General features: G+C 45.5%; 1 protein-coding gene across 1 annotated transcript; it reads right to left on the bottom strand.

The window, feature by feature from the left end:
• Positions 1–5,253: 5,253 nt before the first annotated feature.
• LOC114484130 (SUMO-activating enzyme subunit 1-like) lies at positions 5,254–17,256 on the bottom strand. Its single transcript, XM_028478334.2, has 3 exons — positions 16,976–17,256; positions 9,914–9,983; positions 5,254–6,270 (listed from the first exon to the last, which is right to left on the bottom strand). Exons 1-3 carry the CDS (start codon positions 17,239–17,241, stop codon positions 6,178–6,180), a joined length of 429 nt encoding a protein of 142 aa, XP_028334135.2. The 5' UTR covers positions 17,242–17,256; the 3' UTR covers positions 5,254–6,177.
• Positions 17,257–18,953: the final 1,697 nt, after the last annotated feature.

Below are 18,953 nucleotides of genomic sequence, written 5' to 3'. Positions count from 1 at the left end.
TACTCTTCCTGCTCTCCTTCCCTGCAGAGGGGTCTGCGCAGAATCTGTGAGCCCCGTCTCGGAGGATGTGGGGGGCAGTGCGCACATCACCCTGAGGTGTCTGTCCTTGTGTTTAAAGGACGGCTCCGGGGGACTTCCCTGGTGGCGCAGGGGTTAAGAATCCGCCTGCCAATGCAAGGGACACGGGTTCGAGCCCTGGTCCAGGAAGATCCCACATGCCGCGGAGCTACTAAGCCTGTGCACCACAACTCCCGAGCTCGAATGCCACAATTACTGAAGCCCGCGTGCCTAGAGCCCATGCTCTGCAACAAGAGAAGCCACCGCAATGAGAAGCCCACGCACCGCAACGAAGAGAGTAGCCCCCGCTCAGCACAACTAGAGAAAGCCCACGCGCAGCAGCGAAGCCCCAGTGCAGCCAAAAATAAATAAATACATTAAATTAAAAAAAAAAAGGACAGCCCCGGTGCCACTGTGTGCACCCAGCCTTCATGCATCCCTCCTCAGCTCCCACTGAAAGCTAAGCCCCTGAGGACAGGGCCTTTTGGGGTGTTTCTCCTCACTTTATCCCCACTGGATAAAGTATGTCAGGGGGGCTCGATATTTACGGAATAAATGAATGACCTATAACTTACTCAGAAGTCCCACTGGGAGGAGTCCTGGGGAACTGTCAGTCATGAGACGGACCTGGTCCCTGCCCTCAGGGACACAGAGGTGACATCTGGGATCAAGGTGAAACTTCACCCATGTAGCCACCCTAGCATACTCTTAACCGTAAGGCCTAGCATTAAAAACCTGTGTTGAATTAATACAAGAAGGGGAGGGAATTCCCTGGTGGGCCAGGGGTTAGGACTTAGTGCTCTCACTGTCAAGGGCCCAGGTTCAATCCCTGGTGGGGGAACTAAAATCCTGCAAGCCACGCGGCGTGGCCAAAAAATTAAAAAACCGAACAAGAAGGGGAGCCTCTACCATGATCTTCGAGAAAACAGGGCAACCAGCCAAATGCTTCCCCTGTGTCGTCTTCCATACAGGACTGCCCCAGACACAGGTTCAGACCCAGCTCTGCCCCTTCTCCTGGCTGTCCTCACTGGTAAAGGGGCAGTTCAGAGGCAATGGCCCTTCTAAAAGGCCAGGCCGAGGGAAACGGGAACCATCATTTTGGAGAGGAATTTGGCAAAACTTTGAGGATGTACACACCTATGGCAGCAAGCGCCTTCCTGGGTGTCTCCCTTAGAAGTGAACGTGCACAGGTGTCCAAGAGTTGGCAATGCGCAAAGCCACCACCTAAGTACCAACAGCAGTTGGAAGGGTAAATCAAGTCTGCTGTTGTACAAAAGAACAATAGACAGCAGTGAACTGGAATGAACTAGAACTTTATCCCTATGAATAAACAACAGATAATAGCGGGCAAGAACAGCAAGTAGCAAAATGGCGGTGGGTACTGGGTGTATACCCTTGTGATATTATTCCACATTTTCATCCTGCTTACATACTTGTGCATGGGGCCCAAGGCCCTGAGGTGAGGTGGGTGGTGGGAAACTCTACTTGGTCCTCACTGCTCCCCTGGCAAAGAATGCGTCCTCCTCCTGCGACCCACGGCCTCCCCTGTCCAGGAACAGTTTGCGGAACTAATTCTTTTTTCCTTTGGCCGTGCCACACAGTTTGTGGGATCCTGATTCGCAGACCAGGGATTAAACCCAGGCCCCCTGAAGTGGAAGCCCCGAGTCCTAACTACTGAACCGCCAGGGAATTCCTGTCGCTGAACCATTGATCTGGTTGGATTAGGTCACGATTTTATTTTTGTTTTCCCTCCGTCAGATTTTTGTTTCTGCTTCCTCTCTCCTGCCTTCTCTTGGATTATTTGAATACTTTTTAAGAATTCTTTTAAATGTATCTTTTGGTGTTTCAGCATTTTTTTAGGACTCCTCTAGGGATTACAAACTCATCCTTAACCTATCTGCTCTGTGTCTATTGTACCACATCACTTACAATACAGAAGCTCTGCCACTGCACGTCCCTGCTGACCCTCTACTCCTCCATGAAATGATGGATTTCATGCTGCAGTTGTCATACGGATCACATGCGCACACCTTAACTTCCACAAGACATGTATTAACTTTTGCTTTATTTATTTATGTATTTATTTTTGGCTGCTCTGTGCATGTGGGATCTTCCCGGACCAGGACTCGAGCCCGTGTCCCCTGCATTGGCAGGCGGATTCTTAACCACTGTGCCACAAGGGAAGCCCTGTATCTTCTTTTTAATAGAACCAAACCTACCATTTTTAAGGACTGAAAGTGGGGAATTCCACCCTATCATCCAGGTTGGAGGGAAAGAAGCAGAGACCCAGGGATAATCAAGGCCAAGAGAAGGCCACATTTTGTTAGCAAAGTCCAAAGGGCTCCCAGAAAAACAGAGGAGGGATCAGTTGCTCAGAGGGAAAGGAAACACCTGAAGTCACCTGTGTGGCCTTCGCTCTAGGAACCCAGGTGCCGAGTGTTCTGCAACGTAGCAAGAGTCGAGGCTCAGAGGACCTGGCGATGAAGCCCTCAGCTAGTACACTGCCACCTGCAAACCATGCAGCCTCCAGCAAGGTAATCCCAAACTTGAACTGACAAGGCTTCGAAGACACAGTGAGAAAAAGCAAAATGCAGAAAAATCGTTATTTTGTGGATCTGCATGATAGCAGCTAACACCGAGAGATTTCTACTCAAATAATATATTCAGTCATTTAATCCCAACATATCAGAGGAATGTTCTACTATTACCATCTTACAGATGGGGCCACTGAGGTACAAAAACATCACTTGCCCAAGGTCATGTGGCTAGGTGGTAGAGTCCAGGTTTGAACCTGACAGTCTGGAAGGATTCACTCTCAGTGGCTGCCAGGGTGCCCTCTGGGAGGTAACTATGAAAAGGGATACAGCTAACATCTACAAAAAGCATCTCACACTTCTCTCCAAAATCAAGTTTAGCTGTTAAGTCAGCTGCTCCTGCTATGTGGCCAACACTGAGCTGAGAGGCACGGGAAGAGGAATCTTTTGACTCTTAGACTTGTACAAATATTGCTTGAATGTTTATTACTAGAAGCTTAAAAACAAAAGCCACTCCCTTCTGGACTCAGCTGAAGGCTGAGCAACTGGGCCTGACTGATGGTTTTCAGGGGTGACTCCTAGGTCTCAGGACCTTGGGAAGGAAAAGCCAGAGTCTTCTTGTCTTCACCAAGATCACAAGAAGCTGAGCCACTAAATGAATGTTTACTAGGTGTCCTGTACGGAAGCCTTCCCCGTCTGCCCACATTCCACCCCTGACTTGTGGGGTGAGGCTCTTTCTTCGCCTGCAATATGGGCACGACGGTATCTACCCTCATGGAGTTGCTGTGAGGATTCAAACCATTTAGCTAAAGTACAAGTATTTTGAAAGGTATCAGGCAAGCGGTGTGAGCATGTTAGCTATCATTATTAAACTCTTCTGTTTGCCAACTACAAACTAAACTTCCGTTTCCCCACCTGTAAAGGGGCAAAGAGGTGATATCTCAAAAGATATACATTTATACTTAACAACAACAACAAAAAAAAAGCAAGAAACTGACAAAAAGGGTCTGCACTGCAAAGGGAAATCATGGAACGCGGGGCTGCGATGGGACCAAGAGCATTTTTTTTTTCGTTTTGAGTAGCACCTGTTCACTAGAACATTCTGAAACTTCAACCATTGAGCACCTAACGAAGTTTGGCTACTACACATACCAGAGACAAGAGAAGTGGGGCACAGAGTAGAGAAGGCTGGCAGCCCCAAAGAGAACCCATTTCCTTTCATTTGCTAACTCCAGCACCCCCAAAATATTCGCTACCGTCTCAGCTCAGATCCTTTCACAGGTGGGCTACATTATCTCCTGAGGTGCTAGAAACCACAGGATAATCACTGTGGACTTCCTGGAGACTTAGGGAAATCCATTCTTATGATAACACCAACAGGTAATATGAGAAAATATGAAATTTGGAGCCAAGAGAATAAAGACATTTCCTGCCCAGGGCTGGCAGCTTCCAGCACCACCCCCCAGATTCCCAAGGGGTCCTTTCGGGATCACTCAGTCTCTGCCATTACAGGTACAGGGGTGGAAAAGTTTGAAAAGCTTCGGAGAAGAGTCAACAGTTTTGTTTTTAATCCATGCAGACCCACCTGCTCCCCCTTGTGACCAAGGCCCCACATTGCAAAGTAAAGGGTGTAATTAGCTCAAATTTTCTAAGACCCTGCAAGATTCGTGCAAGGATTCCCTGACTCAACACTAATAGGGCCCAGAAAGGGGCAGCTCCAAAAATGCAGCCCTAGCTTCTTCACCTAGGGTGGGAGCAGAGGTGACCAGGAGGGTTGGGGGAATTGAGTTCTTCCTCTCAAGAGGAGATCAGTTTTTTTTCACTGACTGCAACAGGGCTGAAATAGGAAAGGAGCTGATTTATTCATTCAAACCAGCCAGACTATTTACATCGTGGAAAAGCCAAGTGAGGGTAAGGAGACTTGGAACGTGCTGCTGAGTCAAGACAAACCTGGCGCTCCAACGACTGCTCCGACCCGTCCAGCTGTGGGACTTGGGGCATTTTACTTAAGTGTCACTTAACCATTATGAGACCATCGCTCACTTTTTAAAAAAATTAAATTTATATTATTTATTTTTGGCTGCATTGTGTCCTCGTTGCTACGCGCGGGCTTTCTCCAGTCGCAGTGAGTGGGGGCTACTCTTTGCCGCGGTGCGCGGGCTTCTCATTGTGGTGGCTTCTCTTCTTGCGGAGCACGGGCTCTGAAATGCGGGGGCTTCACTAGTTGCAGCACGTGGGCTCAGTAGTTGCGGCGCGTGGGCTCAGTAGTTGTGGCACACAGGCTTAGTTGCTCCGAAGCACGTGGAATCTTAGCGGACCAGGGCTCAAACCCCCGTCCCCTGCATTGGCAGGCAGATTCTTAACTATCACTCAGTTTTACTCTTTTTCCACTATTATTACAATTGCTATCCCTGAGAACAGCCACTACTTAACTGAATTATTCAACAGACAATAAGAATCAGAAGCTTCTGCACGCTAGAATATGAGCACTCTAGCTCTTGCTGCATTGCCCAGAAAAACGGTGGCAGGAACGGTGACGGAGGGGAGGGTCTTTGTGTCATGTCAAAGCATCCAGGGACATTTCTTCAGGTTTAGGCAATTGATAGGATCGCTCCCTGTCCGAGGAAGAAGTTTTTAATGTGGAAGAAAAACAAACAAATCCTAAAGCAAATAACTTTATTTCAATCATTCCTTTTTAAAGAACCAAGGAAATATAGAAAATATAAAAAAAAAATGAACAGCTGCAATTCAGGGGGGTAAATGAAGGGCCGATACAGCCCTTAACACGCGACAGCCTCCAGAGCGAGGGTCGGCACGGCATCGGCATGGGGCTCCGTGGGAAGGGCAGGCTCCTCTGTCCCAGCTCGCGGCCAAGAAGTCAGAATCCCCAGGGGATGGGACCAGGGAATCTGCCTTTTTAAAACGGGCTTTCCCGCTAATACTCCATTTGCAAGGTCTCACCCTAATACCCAAGAGGGCTTGGTGATATTTCCTCTCGTCCAAAATCCAGGCTGGAACTCAACTAATCCTAAACTAAAACTCAAGAATAGCACACCAGATGCCACCTGTTGTTTTTCAGAGTCTCAAACTTTGGAGGAAATACATTCCGCCTGCCATGTTCTCTCCTCTCCGGGGGCACCGTCTGCATTTGGAACTGTGGTCCCACTAGTGTTTCATCAGACCTAGGCCGCATTCCCCACCTGAAGTCACGCTCCTCTCTGTGTGACATCAGGCGGAGACTAAGGCCAAGAAGGTGGCAAGAGGCTCCTAAGCAACAAGGTGTGCTGGTTCCTGGCTGGGGGGACTGGTGACGCCATGACGAGGAGTCAGAGGGGGCTGTCAGGTGCTGGCTGCGCGGGCCTGGGACGGGAACGGCGACAGCCAGGACCCACGCCCCTTGCTTAGCAGCCACTGGTGCTTAGAAGCAGCACATCTGTACGACCTCACTGCTCACAGGAAACGGTTTGCATTGGTTCAATGACTTCACTTTTCCCTCGCCTGGAGAGGGCCTTCGCGGGGGAAGGGGACAAGGATCACACGTGGGCATGCCGCGGGGCAGCATCGCCGGGGCTGCCAAGTCCTGGGTTCACTTGGGGCCAAGGCACTCCACAATCCCGTTCCCCTTCATGCCATCAAAGAAGAAGAAGTTGTTGTGAGGAGGGTCCCTTTGAGACAGGGCCTGGGGAGCAAAACGAGAAGAGGGTTCAGCTCAAGTGCTTTCAAAGGGATAAAATGGAGAAAAGAGAATAAACCCCCAAACTGAAATCTTCTAAAAGCAACGTGGCCAGTGGTTCGCAAGAGACGTTGATTTTGCTCCCCAGGGGCTATGTGGCTATGTTGGGAAACACTTCTGATTGTAATTGTCATGTCCCTTTGCTCTGTCCCTTACCAGCTGTGTGTCCTTGAGCAGATCATTTAGCCTCTCTGACCTTTACTCTCCCCATGTAAAATGAAAATAACAAATGTTTTATCCTAGGGATTAAAAAAGATGCTGTACCTCAAATATCTAAAACAATGCCTAACATGGAGAAGCACCGCTTGGCTAACGGCAGTAATAATTATCTATGACTGTTCAACTGAGAAAGGCACTGATTCATTCCAACACGTCTGAGGCTGCAGCCTCCGTCACCTGCGGGGGACACTCACTGATGCAGAAGTGGTGCTTCCAGGAGAAGGCAGTGCTGCCTGCCCTCCACAGGACAGGCCAGGGCTGGGGTCCAGAGGGCCTGGGACATGCCAGTCAGCCATGAAAAGGATGATTATCTCATGGGGTTAACAGAAGTTCACAGCACTGTTAGAGATGGAGTTAAGAGTCCCTGAAATTACATGCTGAATCATGTGTGTACCTGTGTGTACTGGGGAAAGGTCCATAGGCGATAGTGGACATTTTCAACGCAAGAAGGGTTCCTGTTTAAAGAGGAAGACATCACCTACACAGACTGCTAGGCAGGGTGTCAAGGTTTCCAGGAGCACCATGCTGTCATCCCTAAGGCAGGACCTCCTTTACAAGGTTGGGAGTGTGCTCTAAACACCCCGAACCTCTCCTCCTTGAACTGAGTGTCAATCCCAATCCACTTTCTCATCTGTAAAATGGAGACAACTATACCTAGTCCAAGCGGTGATTCCGGAAATAACCATTCTTCTGAGGAAAATGTATTGAGCATCTACTCTGTGGCAGGTATTGTGTTAGACAGTAAGGATCCTGAAGTCCCTCCCTGCCTGGGGCTTGGATCAGAGGTTTGCTTCTCTGGGCTGCCATATGAAATGGCAAACAAACGGCCCCTGCCTGCTAGGGCCCCTGGTGAGCATGAAATGCGATCAAGCTTGTAACGTGTCGGGCATGTAGTAAATTCTCAGTAACTGGGAGCTGCTATGACTAACGGGGGCCAGAGGGCCCTTCCCAATATCTGAGGCTCCAAGCACTCAGCCAGGTGGAAGGGCCCAGGAGCCCACAGGTGGATCTTAGACCCGAGAACCCACGTTCCAGGAGATGATACAAGGTGTTTTCACGTGGACCTTGATAAGGCTGCTGCCGTCACTCTCGCCTCTAGTACTCTAGGTGGGGCGACCGACCGCGGACAGTGGGGAGAGAAAAGAGGATGATTAAACCCAAGGAAGCGGGACATGACAGAGGACGTGGATAGAACATGTGGTGTCTGGAATGATGCAAGGAAGGAGGGAAACAAAGATGATTCCAAGGGAACAGACTTATGCATTTGCCCCCCCATCTCCCCATGTTTACTCTTTACAGGTGGTCAGATGGTCCCACCAGGGAAAAGGGGGAGATCCATGGCCCTCAGATTGCAGGCCTTTACCGCCAGCTGGCCGAAGCTGAAACGGTGTTAAGTAAGGGGGAGTGGCGGGGACAAGACAGCAGGGCATGGGGTGAACATGGGGCAAAAGGTAAAGTGCTTCCCAAGCAAGATGGGGGTAGGAGGAGATTCCAAACACACCCAGCAACCAAGAATGCAGAGTACTCTGGCTATCTGGGATAAACAGAAACAAGATGCTGGGCAACAGCTGTCCTCTGCAGGCAGGAAGGAGGGGGCTGCACTAGAGGTTAGGACTGGGATGCAGAGAAGCCCCTGCACACAATGGGGTCAAGGCCACCTGCCTGACCCACAATCTCCATCCCACATGAAAAACTCAGGGAGCAGCTTCTCCATGGGAGGTACGGAGGTGAGGCTAAGGGCGCAAGGACGGTGGCCCCAGGTCCACACAGAACCCCGCCGGACGGGAGGGCCTTTAGGGAGGGCCCCTGAGGCCTGATGGCAGAGCACAGGCTCAGAAACCAGACGGCATGGGCTCGAGTCCTGGCTCCGCCGCTTCTCTGCACCTCAGTGCCTCCTTCATACAGGAGGGATCACCAGCTCCTACCTCTTGGGTTGTTGTAAGGATCAAATGAGTCTATCCACGTAGGGAACATGGTCTCTGTGCGGTAGGTATGTAATGAGCTTTCAATAAATGTTATCTACTATTGTTGTCGTCACTGTAGGCTACAAAAAATATATTATGTTCCCATTCCCCCCCTTATTTTTCCATCACTGTACTCTTTCCTGCCATGACTCTCTATAGGCAACCTCAGAATCCTTCTCAACACAGTCCTCTGGGCAGCCAACTTCTCAGACTGGGGACACAGCTGAACTTTTTTTATCAGTCTGGGTTAAGCAGAAGGCACGAGCAAGAAAGCAGGCACAACATCCCATGCTTCTCCTCTTCTCCCACTGTACCTCCTCGGTGCTCACCCCTACTGCCTATGACACAGAAAGTTAGATTTAGGGAAAGAATTGATCCAGAGAGAAGGATCAGGAAAGAAGAGCGAAAAAAAAGGCCTTGAGAGGACGGTGGGACCATCAAATAGAGTCGAATGTTTCCAGAGCAGGACAAAGTAGTGAGAGCTGGTCTCCAAATCGTCCTCCTAAGCTCAAACCTGACATGTAAATGGACGTGGAGAATCATTTGACCAGGCATGACTCTGCTCCATGAAAGAAAAGGACACCCCGTCACCGCAGGTCCACTAAAGCAGTTAATAACCTGCAAAAGGCAAATTCATTATCTTTGGGCAACTATCAGTTCCCAAAGAAAGTAAAATACATTTGGGGGTATGCTATAGTTCTGGCAACTCAAACGTTCCAGAAGAGACTCAAAAGGCTGTGCTAGTTACTTGGTTACCCCAGGACCCTACATGAAATGCTTCCCTTCTGAGAGGGACAACGACACCTGCCTAGCGTGGGCACAGGTCACCCTGGACAGAGCCCTGTGGGGCTCCTGGCACAGTGCACGGGCTCCACTGCTACTGATCTCCCCCTGCTCTACACATGCCTATGGTGTGTGCAGTAACAAGAGGGTGCTTTGACGCCATGGCCATGGGTGGAGAGAAACTGTGAAGCAGACAGAGGTGGAGAAACGTGGGTCGTGGAATCCCTTCTCTGGGTCTCGGTGTCCACCCCTTAAATGGGGGTCAGGACAGTGCCCATTTCATAGAGCGGTAAGAGGCAGAATACCTGACAAATACCATAAGCACCAGATAACTGGTTGGTGTAGTTAGGGGACGCTGGACAGCACCTCACGGGCTCTTTGTCCAGCTCTGAGTAGGCAGGCACTCAAAGATCATTTGCTACAGGCCCACCTGGATGGGCTGGAGAGAAGAGGATGGGGTGGAAAAAGGAAGGAAGGAAGGGAATGGGGATGGCAGGAGACAGGGTGAGTGGAGTCAGAGAAACCAGGCAGCTCTCTAAGACAGTCCTGGGTTCTCTCTGTTGGCACATCCAAGGTCATGGTGCGGAGGGGCAACGATCTTCTGTGCCACAGTGACTTTTTACCTTCACAATTTCCTGGGCCAGGATCCCTCCAACGACTGCACACACTGGGGCCATCTCAGAGAAGCAGTACCTGAAAGAGAAGACAAATGAAATGGAGCACTGAGGAACAGGAAGGCTGGTAACGACATCTGGAAAAGGTCAGTAGTAGGTTCACCTGAATGAAAACATCTCCTACCAGGAGGAGTCAATTCAGACAACAATGCTAATGCTGGCAACTAGGCGTGAAAATTAAATCTGATCCAGGTTAGTAGGTGGTTGGGAATGACCTCTGAACCTTGGCAGGCAAGAATTGTTTCACACTTTTTTTTTTTTTTTTAAGTTAAAGGAAAGGCTATATCTGTGCGTCCTAAAAATAAAGTCCTACAAATATCAGATGTTTCAGTGCCCTGGTCACATTCTCGCAATTCTCTCCTGACCCACAATGGGCAGTGGGTTCTATATGCTATTCCCAGACAAATGTCAGGAGTAGGCCTGTGTTAACATGCAGGAGGCATGGGAAAGTCAGGGCCTGAGATTATAGCACGGGAGCAGAAAAAAGCCTTCACTACCCACGTAGATACCAACCCTTCTGGGCCAGGATGGGCATCCAGAGGACAAATTTTAGCTAATATTGTCACCTGCCCCAATCACCCATCCTGGACAGCAAAACGCTTTCTCCCCCCACCTCCCCAGAGGAACCATGCCTCGCCAGTTCCCATCCCTGAACACAAAGGGGTTTTTTAAATGAGCAAATTGAGGTGCAGGCAAGTTAAAAGGAAAGCTTCCCTACAGAACCCTACCACGAGGAGAGCACCTCCTGTCTTCTTGGTTTGGTACACACCCTTCTAGACATTTTTAAAAGGGCACATATCTAAATATATATAATTTAAAACCCAAGTCATAGCAGCTATTATTCATTGTGCCCTGTAACCTACTGATGGATACTGAAGCTGTTCAACATTGTGACCATACATCTTGGCAGTGGTGTCCAAACAATTCCTTATGGCAAATTCCCAAATATAGAATTGTTGAGTCCTGATACATTTTGCCACAATGCCCTCCAGAAAGGCTATGCCCATTCAGCTCGCATCAACTGTGCTTGGGGATGCCCATCTCCTCACCCCCTGGCCGGGCCCAGCACTCCCATCTGTCCATCCACAGAGGCAGCTCTTCCTCCCACGTACCAAGGTCCACCGCAGAACTATAAAATACACAGAGAACTATACCAAAGCAAAACTAGTCACCATAATTCTACGACTCAAAGACAGTCAAATATGGGAATATTTTTCCTTTAAAAAAAATTCACCTACATTCTATGTGATTGTACTATACAAATTTAACATTCTGCTTTTTTTTATCACCTCAACAAAATGCTAGCAAACCAAACCAGCAACATATAGACACATGATCACTTCAACAGACACAGAAAAAGCATGAGACAAAATCCAGCACCTCTTCAAGATAAAAACACTCAACAAACTGGGAAGAGAAGGAAATTTCTTTAAACTGATAAAGGGCGTCTACGAAAAATCCACAGCTAACATCTTACTTAATGGCAAAAGACTGAAAGATCAGGAACAAAACAAGGATGTCTGCTATCACCACTTCTATTCAACATTGTACTGGAGGTTCTAGCCAGGGCATTTAAGGAAGGAAGGAAAAAGAAATAAGGGACATCCAGACTGGAAAGAAGAAGTAATACATATATTCATAGATGACATGATCTGGTATATAGAAAATTCTAAGGAAACCACAGAAAAATTATTTGAACTATTAAATTCAGCAAGGCTGCAGAAGACAAGACTAACATACAAAACATCAATCTATTTCTATACATGAGCAATGAACATCCTTAAAATGAAATCAAGAATTTGATTTACAATAGCATCCAACAGAATAAACTATTTCAGAATAAATTTAACAATAAATGTGTAAAACTTATACTCTGAACACTATAAAACATTGTTGAAAGAAATAAAAGACTTAAATAAATGGAAAGATATCCCCAAGTTCGTGGATCAGGAGACTTAATATTGTTAAGATGGCAATACTCTCCAAATGTTACTGGGACAACTGGGTCTCTAAAGGCAAAAGAATTAATGTGGACCCCTACCTTCACATCGTGTACAAAAGTTAATCCAAAAAGGGATCACAGACCTAAATGCAAAAGCTAAAACTGTAAAACTCTTCAGATGAGACCATACATGTAAAAACGGGGGGAAAAAAAGATAAATTATATTTCATAAAAGTTAAACATTTCTACTTCAAAGGATACTATCAGGAAAGTGAAAAGACAACCCACAGAATGGGAGAAAATTTTTACAAATCATGTATCTGACAAAAGGACTTGTATACAGGGACCCCTTACAATTTAACAATAAAAAGATAACCCAATTTAAGAATGGGCAAATGATCTAAATAGACATTTCTCTAAAAACATACACAAATGGCCAGTAGGCACACGAAAAGATGCTCTACATCATTAGTCATTAGGGAAATGCAAATCAAAACCACAGTGAGATGCAACTCATTACCCACTAACACTGAAACAGACAGACAATAACACTTGTCGCAAGGATGTGGAGAAACCGGAACCTGGATAAAGTGCTGGTGGGATGGTAAAGTGGTGTGCCCACTGTGAAAGAGAGTTCAAATTGTTAAACAGAGTTACCACATGAGCCATCAATTCCACCCTTTGGTATACATATCCAAGAGAAATGAAAACTTATGTTCACACAAAAACACATGAATGTTTATAGTGGCGTTAGTCATAATTGCCAAAAACTGGGAACAACCAAAATGTCCTTCACCTGGTGCATAAACTGTGGTACATCCATACAGTGGACTACTACTCGCAATTAGAAATGAGCTATCGATTCACACAACATGGATGAATCTCAAAGGTATTAGGCTAAAGGAAAGAAGCCAGACTCAAGAAGACTACACATGCTTTATGATTCCATTTATATTACATTATTGAAAAAGGCAGAACTACAGGGATAGAGAACAGGTCAGTGGTTACAGGTAGGGAAGGGGCTGATTACTCCAAGGCAGCATGAGGGATTGTGGGGAGGCGGGGGGGTGACAAAACTTTTCTGTATCTTGTTTGTGGTGGTAGTTATACAACTCTGGGTCTTCGTAAAATTTTATGGAACTTTTTTTATTTTATTTTATTTTATTTTATGGAACTTGAAAACAAAACACACAAACAACTCACAGAACTGCATAACAAAAAAGAATAAATTTGACTGTATGTAAATTTAAAAAAAAAACCACCATGAGGAAACAAGAACAAATTTCACTGTATAAGTCTAAATAATAAAAACTAAACAAGACAAAAACAAGCATCATCTCAAGACATAATCAGACAAGTTCAGAATATGGAATATTCTAAAATGTAACTGGCCTGGACTCCTAAAAAAAAAAAAAAAAAGGCGGTAAACTGTTCTAGATCAGGAGCTGGAAAACTTTCTTTTTAAAGAACCAGACATTAACATTCTGCTTTAAAGCCAAATAATTTTTTGGCTTTATAGGCCATATGGTCTCTGTTTAAACTCTTTGTAAAAACTCTACAAAAGCTGTCACAAATAATATACAAATGAGTAGGTGTGGAATAAAACTTTATTTACAAAAGCAGGTGGCAAGCCAGTTTGCCAACTTCCAGATTAAAAGGAGCACAGAACCAAACGCAACAGATGAACTCTGATGCATTCTTACACATCACGTCATCATTCTGCTCCCCTCCCCATAATCAGAAAGCGAAATATTAACAACTGAATCTAACTGAGTGGTATAGAGATGTTTACTACTGTTCACTATTCTTTCCATTTTTCTGTATGCTTGACATTTTTCACATAATTTTTAATCCATGTATTTGCATTTGCTCTGTAATATTAACTCTCTAATGCCTTTCCAATTTCTTTCGTATAAATATGATAATGAATATCTTCTGTATATAAGTATTTGCTGACATTATTTCTTTCAGGTATATTCTCATTATCAAGGAGCAGAATTACTGGGCTAAAGAGGGAACACTTAAATGACTCTTGATACTTATTTCCAAACTGCCTTCTTAAAAGGTTGTACCTTTTCCCATCACGCTTACTAACAACGAATATGTTGTTTTTAATCGACAGAGGATTTTTGTTGATTTTACATATTCTGATAGAAAATATATAAGAAAAATATAATAACAAATTCAGTGATTTTCTCTGGTTAATGGAATTATGAGTAATTTTCATTTTCCTCTTTCTAAATTGTTTTTTAAAACTTTTATAAAATCTGTAAAGGTTACTTTCCATTCAGTTATTACAAAATATCAGCTATACATGGTGCAGCCAAAAAAAATAAATAAATGTGGCTATATTCCCTGTGTTGTACAATACAGCCTTGAGCCTATTCTTATACCCAATAGTCTGTGCCTCCCACTCCTCCTCATTTTCATCTTTGAATTTATTCCACACTATCTGATTTTTCCATAATATATATATTATCTCTGAAACTTAAAAACCAGTAAGTTCACAAAAGGACAAATATTGTATAATTCCACTTATACAAAATACGTAGAACAATCAAATTCATAGAGACAGAAAGTAGAACAGAGGTCACCAGGGGCTGGGGCAGCACGATGGGAAGTTAGTGTTTGACAGGGACAGAGTTTCAGTTTGGGATGATGAAAAAGTACTGGAGATGGATAATAGTGACAGGTGCACAACAATGTGAATGTACTTAATGCCACTGACCTGTCCATTTACGAATGGTTAAAATGGCATAATCATGTTGTGTGTATTTCACCACAATAAAAAAATTTTTTTGAAACAGTAAAAGTCATATTACACATACAAATTATGAATGTTCACCACAAGTGTTTATAATAGTGAAAAACTATAAATAACTCACATACCCACCAATAGGGTAATGGCTAAATAAATAACCATATGGCAGGCAATGAAACATTATGCAGCACAAGTGAAGTTATGGATCTGTATTTGTGACACAAACAAGTCCATACAATGCTGGAAAAAGAAGGCTATCACATGAAAAGTACAATCTCATTTTGATATTTAAAAAGAGAAAAAACATGAATAAATACACATACTGATGTCTGTGAGGCTAAACCCCCAAATTAAACCCCAAGTTAGCAGTGGCTACTTCTCATTGGGAGGACTATGGATGATCCTTTTCTTCTCTTTTATATTTGCTGGCAATGGGCATCTGTTACTTTCATAATCAGAAAAGCAATAAAGCTCTCTGAAAAGAGAATAAATAACCTAACATGAAGAGACAGGACAAGCAGATCACAGATGAGGGAAATGGAGACTTGGGCACAGCTTTCCCTACTCAAGTAAGCACACCCTGCTCGGAGCTGGCAGTGGGTAATTTGTGAGAGTAGCTCAGCTGCCAGACGGCGGCTCATTTCCTTGCCGCATCCCTATCCCATCTCCACCAGCCTCATCTCCACCAGCCACAGACGGACTTCGAGAGGCCGTCAACCACCTCTTACTTAAAAGGCAATAGAGAAGGAGCGCCTGAGCACACGAGGCGTAGTCATGGGAAAGTGGTTTCTGCAAAGGGGTAGCGGGGGGACACTTTGGAGAGGAAACTAGCCAGCAGCTAGTCCGGCTGTTAGCAGTTAGGCTGTGGCTTTCTCCTTCTGGGAAGCGGGGCCTCTGCCACTGGCTGGCGATGCAGAGGCAGGCCGTTCATCACTCTAAACACCCAAATCAGTCACTCGACGGCACGCTCAGGCCCGGCACGCGGCACTGGGTGTGCTCGGCGGCCCTGCGGCCTGGCTACGTCTACTGAATCTGGAGCCCTGCAGAGCCTGCCCGCCTCCTGCCATGAAGTGCAGAGCGGGCACCACTTGCTCCTCCACCAAGAGAAGTGTGCCCGCTGTTAGCCCGAAACAGGGACCCCATCCCAGCCGGCAGTGTCATCGGCCCCGACCTCCCAGTGCTAATTTACAAAAGCACCTTGTAGGCAGCTGCCTCTTTCTGGCTGAGGGCCCGGCCGGGGATTCCAAGCCCACTGCTGGTCTTAAATCGGCTGAGGTTTGCTAGTGTCTAAGCGAGGCTCCCAGCCACGAGTGAAGAAGAAAAGGGCTAGGGAACGAAGGGACTCCGATTCACTGTATTGCTGAAAAGGAACCAAGGTACTGTGCTGTTACCAGCGATCAGCAGTGTGGTGAGATCTTGGTTGGCTACTTACTAAAACCTTGGACAACTGACTATCTTTCTGAGCCTCAGTTTCTTCATTTAACTCATGGGAAAATAATAATACACACTTCGAGGATTATTGTAACAATTAAACGTGGCTGTGTTGGTAAAGCACAGGAAGTCTTCAATACGTGGTGCTGTTGTTATTAGCTGTGTAACCTCATACTAGTCACTGAACTTCTCTGAGCTCTAAATTAACTTTCCCTCTCCTATAAAATGGGCTGTTGTCAAGAGGGAGCACGTACAGAAAGCAACTACCACAATGCCTGGTATTATAAACAGCTGCTCAGTAAACTCTAGCCATCATTATTACTGCTACAAGCTGGAGCACAGCAAAGCAGTTTAGGGAGCCCCCCAGATACACTGAAAGAGAGTGAGAGTAATGAGATGACCCCAGAACTACTTGGAAGGGGTTCCTGACCCAGTCTCCCTTTGGACCGATCCAATCAAATCCTAAACCTGATTGTGTATAAGAGCAAAAGACTGGTCGCCTAAGGTGAAAGCATCCCAGCGCCTAAGGGCGAGGACGCTGGGAAAAGGGATGCCTTTGCTGCTGAGGGTATAAACTGATGGGTCATCAATGGAGGGCAATGGGGCAATATCTACCAAATGATAAACCCATTCTTCTGACCCCGCCACTCCATTTATCGTGCAGTTATACCTGCACACATACAAGGTCACCTCGATTTTTCATATACTGCTGTTATACCAACAGAAGGACAGAGGGCCACAGGAGGTGGCAGAATGTGGCAAAGGAGGCTCTCCTCAGGGCTTTCGGTCTTAATAAAGCATCTCCCCAAATTAAGGCAAATACTGAAAACAGACATTTATCAATCCAGGCTAAACTGTGACAAGTACTGAGACCAACCTGACAAAGTCTTCGGGAAGCAGGTCAGGATTAACACCCAGGGAGTCAAGCACATCGTTTCGAATCTGGAGCAACAACTCAGAATCTTCCCCAAAGGTATCAGAACTAGGATCTCTTCCTTTATCTGTGCGGAACTTCAGGAGCACTGGGAAAGGAAGAAGACAGGTTAAAAAGCAAGTGTTTTCACAATCTACAGACTGGGAGAAAATATTTGCAAATAATGTGACCAAAAATGGCTTAATTTCCAAAATATACAAACAGCTCATACAACTCAACAATGAAAAAACAAACAACCCAATCGAAAAATGGGCAGAAGACCTAAATAGACATTTCTCCAGAGAAGACATACAGATGACCAACAGGCTCATGAAAAGACACTCAACATCGTTAATTATTAGAGAAATGCAAATCAAAACTACAATGAGGTACCACCTCACACGGGTCAGAATGGCCATCATAAAAAAAATCTACAAATAAAAAATGCTGGGCTTCCCTGGTGGCGCAGTGGTTGAGAGTCCGCCTGCCGATGCAGGGGACGCCGGTTCGAGCCCCGGTCCGGGAAGATCCCACGTGCCGCGGAGCGGCTGGGCCCGTGAGCCATGGCCGCTGAGCCTGCGCGTCCGGAGCCTGTGCTCCGCAACGGGAGAGGCCACAGCAGTGAGAGGCCCGCGTACCACAAAAAACAAACAAACAAACAAAAAAAACAAAAAATGCTGAAGAGGGTGTGGAGAAAAGGGAATCCTCCTACACTGTTGGTGGGAATGTAAACTGGTGCAGCCATTATGGAGAACAGTGTGAAGGTTCCTCAAAAAACTAAAAACAGAGTTGCCATAAGATCCAGCAATCCCACTCCTAGGCATATATCCAGACAAAACTATAATTCAAAAAGATACACGCATCCCTATGTTCACAGCAGCACTATTCACAATAGCCAAGACATGGGAACAACCTAAATGTCCATCGACAGATGAATGGATAAAGAAGAGGTGGTATATACACAATGGAATACTATTCAGCCATAAAAGGAATGAAATAGGTGGCGCGGTGGTTAAGAATCCGCCTGCTGATGTGGGGGACACAGGTTCGAGCCCTGGTCCAGGAAGATCCCACATGCTGCAGAGCAACTAAGCCCGTGTGCCACAACTACTGAAGCCCGCGCACCTAGAGCCCATGCTCCACAACAAGAGAAGCCACCACAATGAGAATCCCATGTACTGCAACCAAGAGTAGCCCCCGCTCGCTGCAACTAGAGAAAGCCTGCACACAGCAACGAAGACCCAACGCAGCCATAAATAAATTAATTAATTTATTAAAAAAAAAGAAATAAAGCCATTTGCAGCAACATGGATGGACCTAGAGATTATCATACTGAGTGAAGTCAGAAAGAGAAAGACAAATACCATATGATATCACTTATATGTGGCATCTAAAATATGACACAAATGAACTTATCTATGAAATAGAAACAGACTCACAGACATAAAGAACAGACTTGTGGTTGCCAAGGTGTTTGGGGGAGGGAAGGATTGGGAGTTTGGGATTAATAGATGCCAACTATTATATATAGGATGGATAAACAACAAGGTCCTACTGTATAGCACATGAGAACTATATTTAATACCCTGTGATAAACCATAATGGAAAAGAACATGAAAAAGAATGTCTATATATGTATAACTGAATCACTTTGCTGTACAGCAGAAATTAAGACTTTTTTTTTGCATCACATCTCTCTTTATTGGTGAATTCTCTTTTAAAGACTAGAACCATCTGCAAACACAATATCAAGACAGCAACTAAACACAGACTAGTGGAAAGTATTAGAATTGAGGCTGACATAAATTATCAATGATTATGGTACTATCATTTTATTTATTTATTTATTTTAAAAAATTTTAACATCTTTATTGGAGTATAATTGCTTTACATTGTTGTGTTAGTTTCTGCTGTGTAACAAAGTGAATCAGCTGTATGTATA

This window comes from Physeter macrocephalus, chromosome 17, assembly GCF_002837175.3.
Source record: "Physeter macrocephalus isolate SW-GA chromosome 17, ASM283717v5, whole genome shotgun sequence".
Lineage (NCBI taxonomy): Eukaryota > Metazoa > Chordata > Mammalia > Artiodactyla > Physeteridae > Physeter > Physeter macrocephalus.
The sequence above is the reverse complement of the archived record's forward strand: the minus strand, read 5'-3'. Positions and strand labels throughout refer to the sequence as shown.